The following is a 12,240-nucleotide window of genomic DNA, read 5'->3' as shown; positions in this document are numbered from 1 at the left end:
GTTACTACAGAAATTTAATTTGCGTTTTTTGTTCTTTTAAATAAATGGAACCACACAGTACATAGTACTTTTTGCCTACATTCTTTCATTCATTTTAATAATTTTGATTCATTGGTATTAATGCATGTATCAATAGTCTATTCCTTTATTACACTAAATAATATTGAACATAACATCATTTGTTATCTATTCACCTGTTCATGAACATTTGGGTTGTTTCCAGTTTGGGGTTATTATAAATAAACCTTCTATAGACAGTCATGGAAAGCCTTAGTGTGTACATGTGATTTCATTTGCCTTGAGTAAATATCTGGGACCAAAAAGGCTGAGTTGTATGGTAGGGATGTGTTTGACTTTGTAAGAAATGGTCAAACTGTTTTCACAGTGATTGTCCCACTTTACATTCCCACTAGCAGTGTATGAGTTCAGTTCTCCACATCCACCCCAACATTTGGAATGATCATTTATGCTTTATTTTAGCAATACTAATGATAACTTATTATAGTGTTAAGTTGCCTTGCTCTGATGATGAATGGAATTGAGTCTCTTTTCATATGCTTATTGATCATTCACATATTTCCTTTTGGCAAGTGCCTGTTCAAATATTTTGCCCATTTTTCTTATTGGGTTGTCATTATTAAGTCATGAGTATTCTTCATATAGTCTGGATATAAGTCCTTTGATATATATAGCTTACCTTATCATTTTCATTATGGTGTATTTCAAAAGGCAGAAGTTCTTTTTTTAAAAATTTTGATGAAATCAACTCTATCATTTATTTTATACCTCATGCATTTAATGTTACAAGAAACCTTTGCTGATCCCAAGACTACAAAGATATTCTATCTGCTTTCTTCTAGAAGTTTCATAATTTTAGCTCTTTCATTTAGGTTTATGACCCCTTTTTAGTTAATTTTTGTATATTGTGCATTAAGTGACACGATTCATTTTTTCCAGATGGCCCTAGATTAATAACCCTGGTTCTGTCATTTACTGTAAACCATAGGCAATGTTTATAATACCCGTAAACATTGCCTCAATGTTTCTGGGCCTCTTTCATTAACAATACAATGTAAGATTGCTGAAAGGATTAAGATTAATTTTTATTAGTATTAGGCACACATTAGGCCCTGGATAACGTTGCAGATATTGTGATTAATGCATTAGAAAAGAGACTGCCCTGCGAGAAGAATGGAAAAGATGACTGAAAGTGTGAAAGTTAAATTATGTACAGATGGAAAGTAGAAAGAGGGCTCTTATTCCTGAAAACAGGTACATTATTAAGGTGTTTAACACCAACTCCCAGGTGTGCTGAGCTGTTGTGTAAGCCCAGAAGATACATAGAAGAAAATTGATCTCTTCATTGGTTCAAATCCACTTCAGTTCAGCCCTTCAGTGTTTGGAATGAGAGTTTCCAGTGGCTGGTAAAATTCATAGCTTAACTATGAATCCTGTAGAATGCTCAAATTTTATGGCCTAAGATTTTAGAATGCATCATAGGAACTTTTTGTTGGTATACATATTTATAGTGTGTTATTACTTTGAAAGTAATGTAATTAAACAGATGTTTTTGCAGTACTGAGAATAAAGGGATCTTAAGAACTCTTGAAAAATGAAATCCAGTCCATATATTCCCCCAGTAAAATGTCCATTGTTCAATCCCATAAGCATTTCACTCAAAAGGGATTCCATTCTCTCTGCACTAACCAACAGAACAAGCTTCTTCCTAGTGTGGCTCCCAAATCTCCTGAGATCTGCACAAAGGTTTTGACTGGAACTCCTAGAGTCTCTGTATAAGGGACATGTTTTACATCCCTCAAGACACTCCCTAATATCCAACATTTAAAATGGAGACCTTCTTTTTACAGCTGGGGCAACTTTACTCTTTAGCAACCAGCCTGTCATTTACCTCCAGTGACCATCATTTCCCAGACAGAAGTCCAGATAAGTCTGGGTGGAGAGACTGTACTCATGTTCTATTTGAGACCCTAACCAACCACGACCAGAAAAAAAATAAACCTTCAAAATTAACAACATAATTAAACTTTTCTGTAACACATAGAAGTACAAGATAATGGAAGAAGTCAGAATTTGTCCAGCAAAAGACCACCAGGAACACACAGTTGCCTCTATTGCTCACTACAAAAGGAGACACAACATGGGAAGCCATGAGGCATCTTACTAAGAGGGTATTAGAAAGTACTCACTATTGGATTTGGGCTTGTATTAAATGATTTGGGGGAGATTTCAAAAAAGTAGAGTTCTCCTCTGTATTTGGATGTTGTCAAGAACAGGGGTCAATTCTCTGATTGGAGTAAATCTTATCTGTAAGATGAGAGGAGTGAATCAAGGCGAAAGCGACACTTGGTACTAAATTAATAGTCATTTAGGTCAGCCAGGATAGGGGAGTGTGTAGCATTGTTGTGTTTGGACGATATTCATGTTTTTGTTGTGCATTCAGTCATGATTCCGGAATGTTCTTGTCTTTGTCTTGTTCCGTCACGGTACAGAGTGGCTGCGTCTGGGTTGATGCTCTGTGAAACTGTTTATATTCAACAAGGAAACACCACAGTTTAGCTGTGAGCTCCATGGCAGCTCCTAGCAACACTAAAGTCTGGCTGATAGTACAAAGTTGGTTCCTAACTGTCGTTATCAGTTGTAAAGAAGCATAAGTCAGGGAATATAACCTAATCTAGCAGAACACGGATGGCTTCCCTGAGGAACTGACATTTAAACTAAGACTTTAAAGTTTAAAAAGTCTTCTGTTGCCACAGTCTCAAGGGTTCATTTAGCCTTTTCCTATGTTTTCTTCCGTTTATCAACACAATTTTTTCTTGTAAATGAATTATACCTAAAAAGCATGAGTCAAATCTGGCTTCTCACAACATTCCCAGCCTATTCTAAATGTGAGAACATTCCCTGACTCTGGAGTTTTACGTGAACAAAATCTGTTAATAGTTCTTGTGAGAAACTTCTAATCAAAATTCTAGTTCAATATATAAGGGGCATTAAATGTTAAATGACGCAAATTTTAAAATGGAGCCAAAAATGTCTCAAGACATCACAAGATTCTTGAACAAGAAATAAAATAGGGGCCGGGGGCGGTGGCTCAAGCCTGTAATCCCAGCACTTTGGGAAGCCCAGACGAGCAGATCACGAGGTCAGGAGATCGAGACCATCCTGGCTAAAAAATACAAAAAACTAGCCGGGCGAAGTGGCGGGCGCCTGTAGTCCCAGCTACTCGGGAGGCTGAGGCAGGAGAATGGCGTAAACCCGGGAGGCGGAGCTTGCAGTGAGCTGAGATCCGGCCATTGCACTCCAGCCTGGGCGACAGAGCCAGACTCCGTCTCCAAAAAAAAAAAAAGAAAGAAAGAAAGAAAATAATGTAATATTTCTATCAAAGTCCATATTCCTAATATAGAGTGGAATATTTCAAAATTAGAGAGATAAGTTTGGTACCTAAAGAAAAGGAGAGAAAATAAAATATATCCTTTTTCTCTCTTGTTTCAAAGCTTGATGGTATAAATGAGAAACAGAAGTTTATTCCACTGCAGAATTAATGAACTCTCTTGTAAAACTCAGTTGATTAAAGCCTTTAAATTTCATGGAATTCCAGATCTTCAGAAGGTCTTAGGAGATTAGGGAAGGGTAAGCCTTGGGTCAATGGGCTGAAACTCCCTCCTGCTGTCATGCTGAACAGTTGATTATTTAAATAAGATCCATCCATTATCTGGCAAAACAGAAGCATCTTTCTAAGAATTGGCTGTGCATCCCTACTGGGAAGGGTGTGCACTGATCTTAAATCCAGACAGCCCTTGAGGTGGAAACTGGAAGATTGTGCACTTAGTAACCACACAATTTCTTACTACCTATGACTTGGGAATTTGAATTTAAACATTTAGTGCTGAGAGTAAACCATGATAATAGTAAAACATGCTAGATGTGTTATATTTTCTCATCATAAAGATATAATGTGTTAGTATACATCCCAAACAGTTATTTTGTTATTTTAGTAATTAGTTAGCATTCAATTGCAAAAGTACCTATTAAAGGTCCCCATCTTTGTCAAGCTTTGTGCTGGGTGCTTTCACATCACTACCACGCAACAATGTGGTAGAATTAGTATTAATAGCAGTGGTTCCATACTCTTCTACATGACATTTAATAAAGCAAAGTTCTGCTGTTGGTAAAAAGTCCAGCAGATGAGATAGGACAGGAATCTCATCTTTGACCAAGAAATCAACTTGAAAGTATAGATTCAGTATAGATTACTACAGATTCAGAAATATTGCAAATCAATTTAAGATTCAAGCATGTAAGTCCACACAGTAGGTCTCTTTTATAGATATGGGTCTGAATACAGTTTGCATGCAAATCAATTTTATACACACTCATAAAAATGGCTGTCTAATTACAGGGTACCAACTCCAGTGCACAACATCTAAGAACTAGCATAAGAATGCAGGGGCTAATTACTCTCCAGGATATGAAAAGGCTCGGAGGGCCTGGCAATCTAATTCCTTCCCAGGAAAATACGCAGTAGTGGGTGTCTAGAAGCTAAAACACTCTTAGATTTCACATTTCTTTTATACTGCTAAATATTTCCCAATTTATCTTTTATAATTAGATGCATTTCAAAAGCTTATAAATTCTAGTAATTAAAAATGATACAAGCCAGTTGAAAAAAACTCAGCAGCAGAAGGGCAGGAGAAATCAGCTAACAAGAACACCATGCTGGGGCAGGACCCTCTGAAGTTTCTATTTTCTTTCTTCCACTGATTTATTTTTGTGTATTTTTAAGTGAATGGGCTCAATATTTCTAGTTTTATGAGTAATTATTTATGTTTAAAAAAGAAAACATATAGGCATTCATTTTGGCTATTTTATTGCGATGCATAGCTAATGATACGTCATTTATCATTAGCTGTTATCTGACGTACCAAACATAAACAAACAGTGAGGCAGGCTCAAGGCTCTCACCCATTCTGGAAAACAGGGGAACACGACGATAACCTGCAAAAGGAATTGTATCTAATTAGACCAATAACCAGTTAATCAGTGGTGGCCCCAACAGCCTTGCTGAGAAACAGGAGCTCTTTACTAAGCATACATTAAAAACCATGACTATAGAGTTCTATTCCCATCTGGTATATTAATCTTCCACAAAAATTAAATATTTGCATTTTCTATTCTGACTTCCTAACTGCCCAACACTGAGCACACAACTCATACTTCTTCTGCAAAGTGCAGCATGATCCAAAATTAGCCACCACCCTTCTGCTTCAGGAAGACCCTGTTTCCTAGGCACATCTCAGATGCTGTTAGAAAAGTAAGCATATTGAGACGAGGTAATTGGGAGCACAGTGTAAATCACCCTGGAAAGGTGACTCTGCAACATAAAGGCAGTCAGCCCTGAAAAGGGGTCAGGAAAGGATAGTCTCAGGCTCCCAATCTCTTCTCCTCAGGCAGGAAGAATGAGTCACTGCTTCTCCCTTCTGGTTGCCACCCATCATCATTTCTTTATGGTAGTCATGACTACCCTTCACTGAAACAGAAGAACTATGATGCATGTAAAGAAATGCTTATACATGCCAAGTTTGTCTAATTAGCCTTCCTGTCAGTCCCACACTCCCACCCCACCTTCCACATGAGAACACATTTTTATAATTCCACAGAGAAAAAATATGTGTCAATACATAAAATTTCCTTTACATCCTACTTTATGATAGAGCTATTTGGTGTGTCCAAATGTGTCTTTGATATACACAAGTTATATTTAAATGCTGGTACAATCATCTAACTTTTAGGGACATTACCTTTGTTCATGCATAGAAGTGGCAAAGTATATTGCCCGAGAAATTCATTTCCTGCTATTAAACCTTGACTTTCAACAACAAAACGTATCAATGCCAATTCTGGGACGTGAATAATAAATGTGAATGTTTCATTCCATCTTGGACTAAAAGCTGAAATATGAAAAAAGAAGATACAAAGAATAATAGATACCATATCTAGGAAAAAATAGATAACACTTGTTCTCCAAACTTTTTCTTTTCAATCCTTTAACAATAGTAATACCTTATGTTTAGAGCACATAGGTTTTTAACATACTTAGTGTGAGAGGAATAATAACCAGACAATACTGAGTGTTCACTATTGCTGGGCAATGTTCTAAGAATGGATCAACTCAATTAATCCTGATAACCACCCCATCCTGATGGGATGGGAAAACTGAGCCACAATGATATTACCTTGGTTCCTAAAAGTTTCACATATGTGGCCATTAAGTGGCAGATCAGGAATTCAAAAACAGGGAGTCTGACTTCAGAGCAAAAGCTTTTAATCATTATGCAATATGACTGATGTACTTAGGCAATTCTTTAGCAAATAAATTGAGAAATGAAGAAAATTAAGTAACATCATTTTTCTATACTAACCCCTTGATATGGTTAAGCTTTGTGCCCTCACCCAAATCTCATCTTGAATTGTAATCCCCAGGTGTTTAGGAAGACACCTGGTGACTGTGATTGGATTATAGGGGCGGTTTCTCCCATGCTGTCCTCATGATAGAGAGTGAGTACTCATGAGATCTGATGGTTTCATAAGGCAGTACTCCCCACTCTTGCTAGCAATCTCCTGCTGCCCCATGAAAAGATCCAAATTTGTTTCCCCTTCACCTTCTGCCATGATTGTAAGTTTCCTGAGGCCTCCTCAGCCATGGGGAACCGTGAGTCAATTAAACCTCTTTCCTTTGTAAGTTATCCAGTCTCGGGTAGTATCTTTAGAGCAATGTGAAAATGGACTAATACAGTCAGTCTTATTATGGGAAGAGTTCCATACATAGTTGTTAGACTGAAAGCTAGGTAACAAACTAAAGCCAACTCTTGATCCTTCTTCAGACTAAGTGCTCCTTTCAAAGTCCAAAGTTGATGAATTTCAATCTCTAGGAAAATAAATCATCCCAAACAACCAATTTCTTGCCAAGCAAGAAATCCACCTTGTGTCACAATATGACCCAAATCATCCAAAAAGTAAAGCGTAATTTAACAGAATCAAGAAATTCACGTTCAAATTAAATAGAAATCCTACTTAATAAAGACTCAAAGGTTTGGAGAAGAATTATGTGTATTATTTTTCATTTACAAAGGCAATGCTACACTTGCTATGACAATAGCTTTTGTTCTTTGACTTGCATTTCCAGAAGCATTGATGAATTTCTAATTATACTATATCTATATTTTCTGTGGTCACAAGAGCACGTTTACCACATAGCAACCCAGGGTGCAGCCTATACCCACAGAAATAGTAAACTAATTGGCTCATGATGGAATAATGATCACATTACCTTGACCTAAGAAAAGAAATAATTTCTCTTCTTAGGGGTACAGAGGCAAGTTTAGAGTCAATTCTTTATAGACACTGCAAAACATCTCACAGAAGTGTTTGCACTGATTTCTTCTTCCTCCAATCCTACTTCATTACACATGTGCCTCTGCCTCCCTTCCATCCTCCTCCTGTATCTATCTCTGTCACACATACATGCACATACACACACACACACACACACATACACAATAATATGGGTTAATTATAAGAGAATGCCCTCACTTTTAGTTGTCAACATAAGAAAAAAGTAAACCAGGATACCAAATTTGATAGTGATGAAAATAGTTCTCCCAGACATGACCAAAACTGAAGAATTGCTTCCACATTTTATCCAAATGTTATCCTTTTCCTCCCAGACTCTCATGTCTAGCTAAATCGTCTTAAAATTCTTCTTGTCCAGCCATCTGGACGTTGACTTCTGCACAGTATTTCTCACTTACACCCCCCATTCCTTTCCTACTGCCATAGCCTCCTTTGCACCATGACTTTTATATCCTCTAACCACTGGAATTTTATCCTGACTCTACTTTGTATTTCTCATTTCCCTCTCATATACTTCTTCTCAAATCTGCAGAAAAAAACCTAACACTCAACTCTGTTATAGCCCTATTTAAAAGTCTGAATTTTATCCATTTTCTAGAAAAAAGAAAGTTCCTGACACCTTAGCAAGGCTTTTGAAATTTTCCATGACTATCCCTAAATAACTTTCTCATTTTCTCTCTCACTAATCTTTCTTAAGCACCCTATATTCCACCCATCGTGAGTTTCTTGGCTTTTCTCTAGCGTGTTTAAATTGTGTTTTCTTCATATTTTAGGACTCATGTGTTCTGTCTCTGGTATGTTTAAATTGTATTTTCTTCATATTTTAGGACTTATATTATGGCTTCTGCCTTAAATGTCCTTTTCCCCAAACTCTAAAAAATTCTACTCATTCTCCAAGAACCATCTCCAGAAGTGCCCCCTTCCAGTACAAATCTTTGTACTCTCCTTGAAGCACTAATGACTCTAAATCATAATTATTTTACTTACAGCTCATCTTTCACACTGAACTATAAACTATCTATAGAATAGTTAATTGGTCCATATATAAGAATTCATTTAATAAACAGATTTTGTCTTTTACTACTTAGCACAAGGCTTTTAGCATAGCAGAGGCTTAGTAATGTTTGATGAACCAAACTGAATTTCTGAAAGGATATTCCCATAAAATCCAAGCATGTAATACAAATTCTAGAATCATAGTATTATAAGGGGTGCATTGAATAAATTAAGTTTCTAAGCATTTTGTGATGAAGATTCAAGTAGAGGATGGAGGGAACAAGAGATAGATTATTATAAGCTTCATGACATCAGCAGTTACTATCTCTGGACACAGCCATAGCAATGTGCCTTCAACTCTAAAGGGTGTCAAATGAGGCAGGAAGTCATCATCAATATCCCTTCCCATTGATAACACAGGATAAGGCAATAAAATCTTCCCAAATCTTTTTCCATGATTTTCGCTCTAGAAGCCACACTGGAAGTATTCAGGGGAGTGCCGAGGAGGCAGACTATGGACATTGTTAGAAATTATTATCCAAGAAGAAAAAGAAAAAGAAAACTGTGCCTGCTCCTCTGTCAGTACCATTTGGCCTGAAGCATATTTCTAGACTCTGGAATGAAGTCCACTTTGCTTTGAGAATATCCCTTGAAGAAGATTCCAGACTCAAGAATCAGTTCCAATGTCTCCTTCAAGGTGACCCTGACCAGGGGTCAATCCCAGGAACCCATCCTTTTCTAATTTCCTTAGTCATTTCAACCTCAGAGAAGAAATGGCAATGCCAGTACTATACTGTGTAAGATGTCATAGCATGCCAGAATGATGAAAATCTTACCAAAGTTATTTCCTTTCATTCTTCACTTCCCTTGTGGCAAAAATGACTGAATTATCCAAATATTCTATCAGTAGGTTTCTATGGCATCCGTAGCCTGATTCAGAAGCCATAGACTTCTAATCTAAAATAATTCAAATAATTCATTATAAAAATATATAATATGCTGTGTCAAAAATCACAAATTTTTGATTTAACACAAAGGCTAGAAGCTAAGTAGATCTGAGGCTGTCAAAATGCCTTCTTAATTCAGTGACATGAGGGAAAACAAAAAGGAGGTAAATTTTTTTAAGCAATAATTTTTCAGGTCAGATACATTTCTGTATTCATAATTTGAAAATACAGCTAAACAACCTAATCATTATAAAAGTGCTTTTGCTGCATATAACATTTTGCTAATTTTGGACATAATGGAAAACCCTTGTCTTATGAATAATAGATATGTATAAAAACTCTATCAACATATAATTTGTAAGCTTTCCGACAAGAAGGCTAATGGAAGTTCAATACGGTATATTAGGAGCTCACCATTTTTTTTAATTACACGAGTCTGCTGCTTCATTTGATCATTTGGAACACCAAAAACTTCTATAATTACTAATGTATCACCTTTGTTAGATGATGAATGAGTAAGAGGCAACTGGATACCACTGATGAGCTGCACAAATATATATGAATATAAGAATTTAGCAAGATATTAAGTTGCATCACCATTTATTTCAAAATTGAATTATGTATTACAAAAAGTTGAAGGACTCTAAGTCAGTTCCCACAAAGATTGAAAGTGGAATATGATACAAATTTTAAAATTTAAGTCTTTTATCCTCAGTTATCAGTAAACACCAAGAATATGTACAAAATTATAGTGAAGTCCACAATGTCCACAATTTTCGATTTATTAACATATTTTTGTTTTAAAATCATTTGTTATGATCATATTTTAGGGAATTCAGGTTGAGTTACTCTGATAACATGTACTATTTTTGAATTCATATATATATATATGCTGGAAAAATTAAAAGCTATATAAATATTACTTTTTTAAAAATGTACCATTTAACTTCCCATGATAGCATTTTCTGAGTTTGACAAAATCAATTATTTCATACATATATTAGGGACTGGGTATCAAAAAAATCTTAACAAAGTAATTAATAATAATTGTATTTAAACTTTTATTTGCCAAGCTAATTGTTGAAGCAAAAATTTGTTATAATCTAAGGAACAAAATGAGAACACAAGAAAACTATATTTGAAATGAACTAACTTAAGCTAAGAGATAGAAGATGTAAGCCTAAAAATGCAGTTATAAAAATTGAGGCATAATTCCAATTTCTGAAGGTTACATAAAGAGAAACAAATATATAATTAAGTTTGATTATAAAGGAAAGAAAAGAGGGAAGGTAGGATGGAGAGAAGGAGGAGAAGAGAAAAGAAAGGAAAAGAAAAACCACTAATGTGTAATTTTCCCTTATAAAGGAATAAAGGAAGGAAAAGAGGAAGGAAGGAGGGAGAGAAGGAGGAGAAGAGAAAAGAAAGGAAAAGAAAAACCACTAATGTGTAACTTTTCCTAATTCCACAGATTATGGCATTAGCTAGAAGCCAGTATGCCTGTGCAACTGTTTAGCAATCAGTGTGGAATGGGCATCAGCATAATTGGACACCAAAGTAATTAGAAAGAACAATGGCCATAAACATATAGTACACTGGTCCCAATACCACTACAGATCTGCTAAATATCATTCTGCAGGTAATAGACCCTTCCCAAAATGGAGTAGGTTCAGCTCGGTGTACCTCATTCCAGAAAGAAAAAAAAAATTATCTAATTTTGAAAAACATAATTGAATATGAGAACTGAATGAGAATTTAGGGCAAGCTTGTCCAACCTGCGGGCCTCATGTGGCCCATGGTGGCTTTGAATGTGGCCCAACGCAAATTTGTAAACTTTCTTAAAACATTATAGGTTTTTTTTTTTTTTTGCATTTTTTAAAGCTCATCAGCTATCATTAGTGTTAGTGTATTTTATGTGTGGCCCAAGATAATTCCTCTTCCTCCAACGTGGCCCAGGGAAACCAAAAGATTGGACACCCCTGGTTTAGGGAGTATTGATCAAATAATTTATAAACAAATTTACAAATTTGTTTGTACAGGAGCCAGTGCGGAGGAAGGAATGTCAAACAAAAAGCCTTCAATGGTCAACTCTGTTGTTATCCATTGGCCTTACCCATAAGATTTTGGATTTAGAAAGCAATCTTGTAGTTTTTATAAACTTCAAAATAACTGGCCTAAACCAAAACTCTCAGATTGCATATGACAAAGAGTAAAGCAGAAACGTCAAATGTCTTCATCAACAACTTAAGAAAACTTATAATAAAACTAGGCCCTCTGATTCCCGAATCATGCCCTCTACTATCTGAGCAAGCCATAATCACAAAACTCCCCAGAGTGGTAGAGGCAACAGAGAAAGACCCACATGGCCATGGCAGCAGCTTCCTGGAGAATCATTAACTCTCCATGCCACTTACACCTCAACAAGAGAATCCTCAAAATACAAACATGGCATTTGTGAGCATTTGTGCACACTAGCTGCCTTCCGCCTTCACTTTCTCAATGAAAGAGCACCTATGTTCTCTTTACTATTCTTAACCAGAAAAATAATGTATTTGTTTAATGAACCTAGATCTATTGAAAATATACTTTGTATCAGGCACAAATAAGAATGGAACAAAACACATCTCTTTTTGGTTTTGGTGGTGGTTGTTGTCGTTTTGAGACGAACTTTGGCTCTTGCTACCCAAACTGTAGTGCAATGGTGTGACCTTGGCTCACTGCAACCTCTGCTTCCTGGGCTCAAGCAGTTCTCTTGCCTCAGCCTCCTGAGTAGCTGGGATTACAGTTGGATGCCACCACACCAGGCTAACTTTTTGTATTTTTAGTAGAAACAGGGTTTCACCATGTTAGCCAGGCTGGTCTTGAACTCCCA

General features: G+C 36.3%; 1 protein-coding gene across 11 annotated transcripts in view; it reads right to left on the bottom strand.

Annotated features, from left to right (window-relative positions):
• Positions 1 to 4,865: 4,865 nt before the first annotated feature.
• Positions 4,866 to 12,240, bottom strand: part of PLCZ1 (phospholipase C zeta 1) — a 53,413-nt gene continuing 46,038 nt past the window's right edge. For 8 of the 11 annotated variants that reach the window (XM_033222733.1, XM_033222737.1, XM_033222736.1 and 5 more), the window contains 3 exons: positions 9,786 to 9,915; positions 5,817 to 5,966; positions 4,869 to 5,013 (listed from right to left, as the gene is read on the bottom strand). In XM_033222733.1, coding sequence (XP_033078624.1) covers positions 4,928 to 5,013; positions 5,817 to 5,966; positions 9,786 to 9,915 — 366 coding nt within the window. In that variant the 3' untranslated portion in view covers positions 4,869 to 4,927. Of the gene's footprint in view, positions 5,014 to 5,816; positions 5,967 to 9,260; positions 9,382 to 9,785; positions 9,916 to 12,240 lie in introns of those variants that run through there. The other 3 variants (XM_033222741.1, XR_004440001.1, XR_004440002.1) reach the window with 3 other exon arrangements.

The sequence above is a fragment of the Trachypithecus francoisi genome, unplaced genomic scaffold (genome assembly GCF_009764315.1).
Source record: "Trachypithecus francoisi isolate TF-2019V2 unplaced genomic scaffold, Tfra_2.0 Lachesis_group11, whole genome shotgun sequence".
Classification (NCBI taxonomy): Eukaryota; Metazoa; Chordata; class Mammalia; order Primates; family Cercopithecidae; genus Trachypithecus; species Trachypithecus francoisi.
This window is presented reverse-complemented; position numbering and strand designations above follow the sequence as displayed.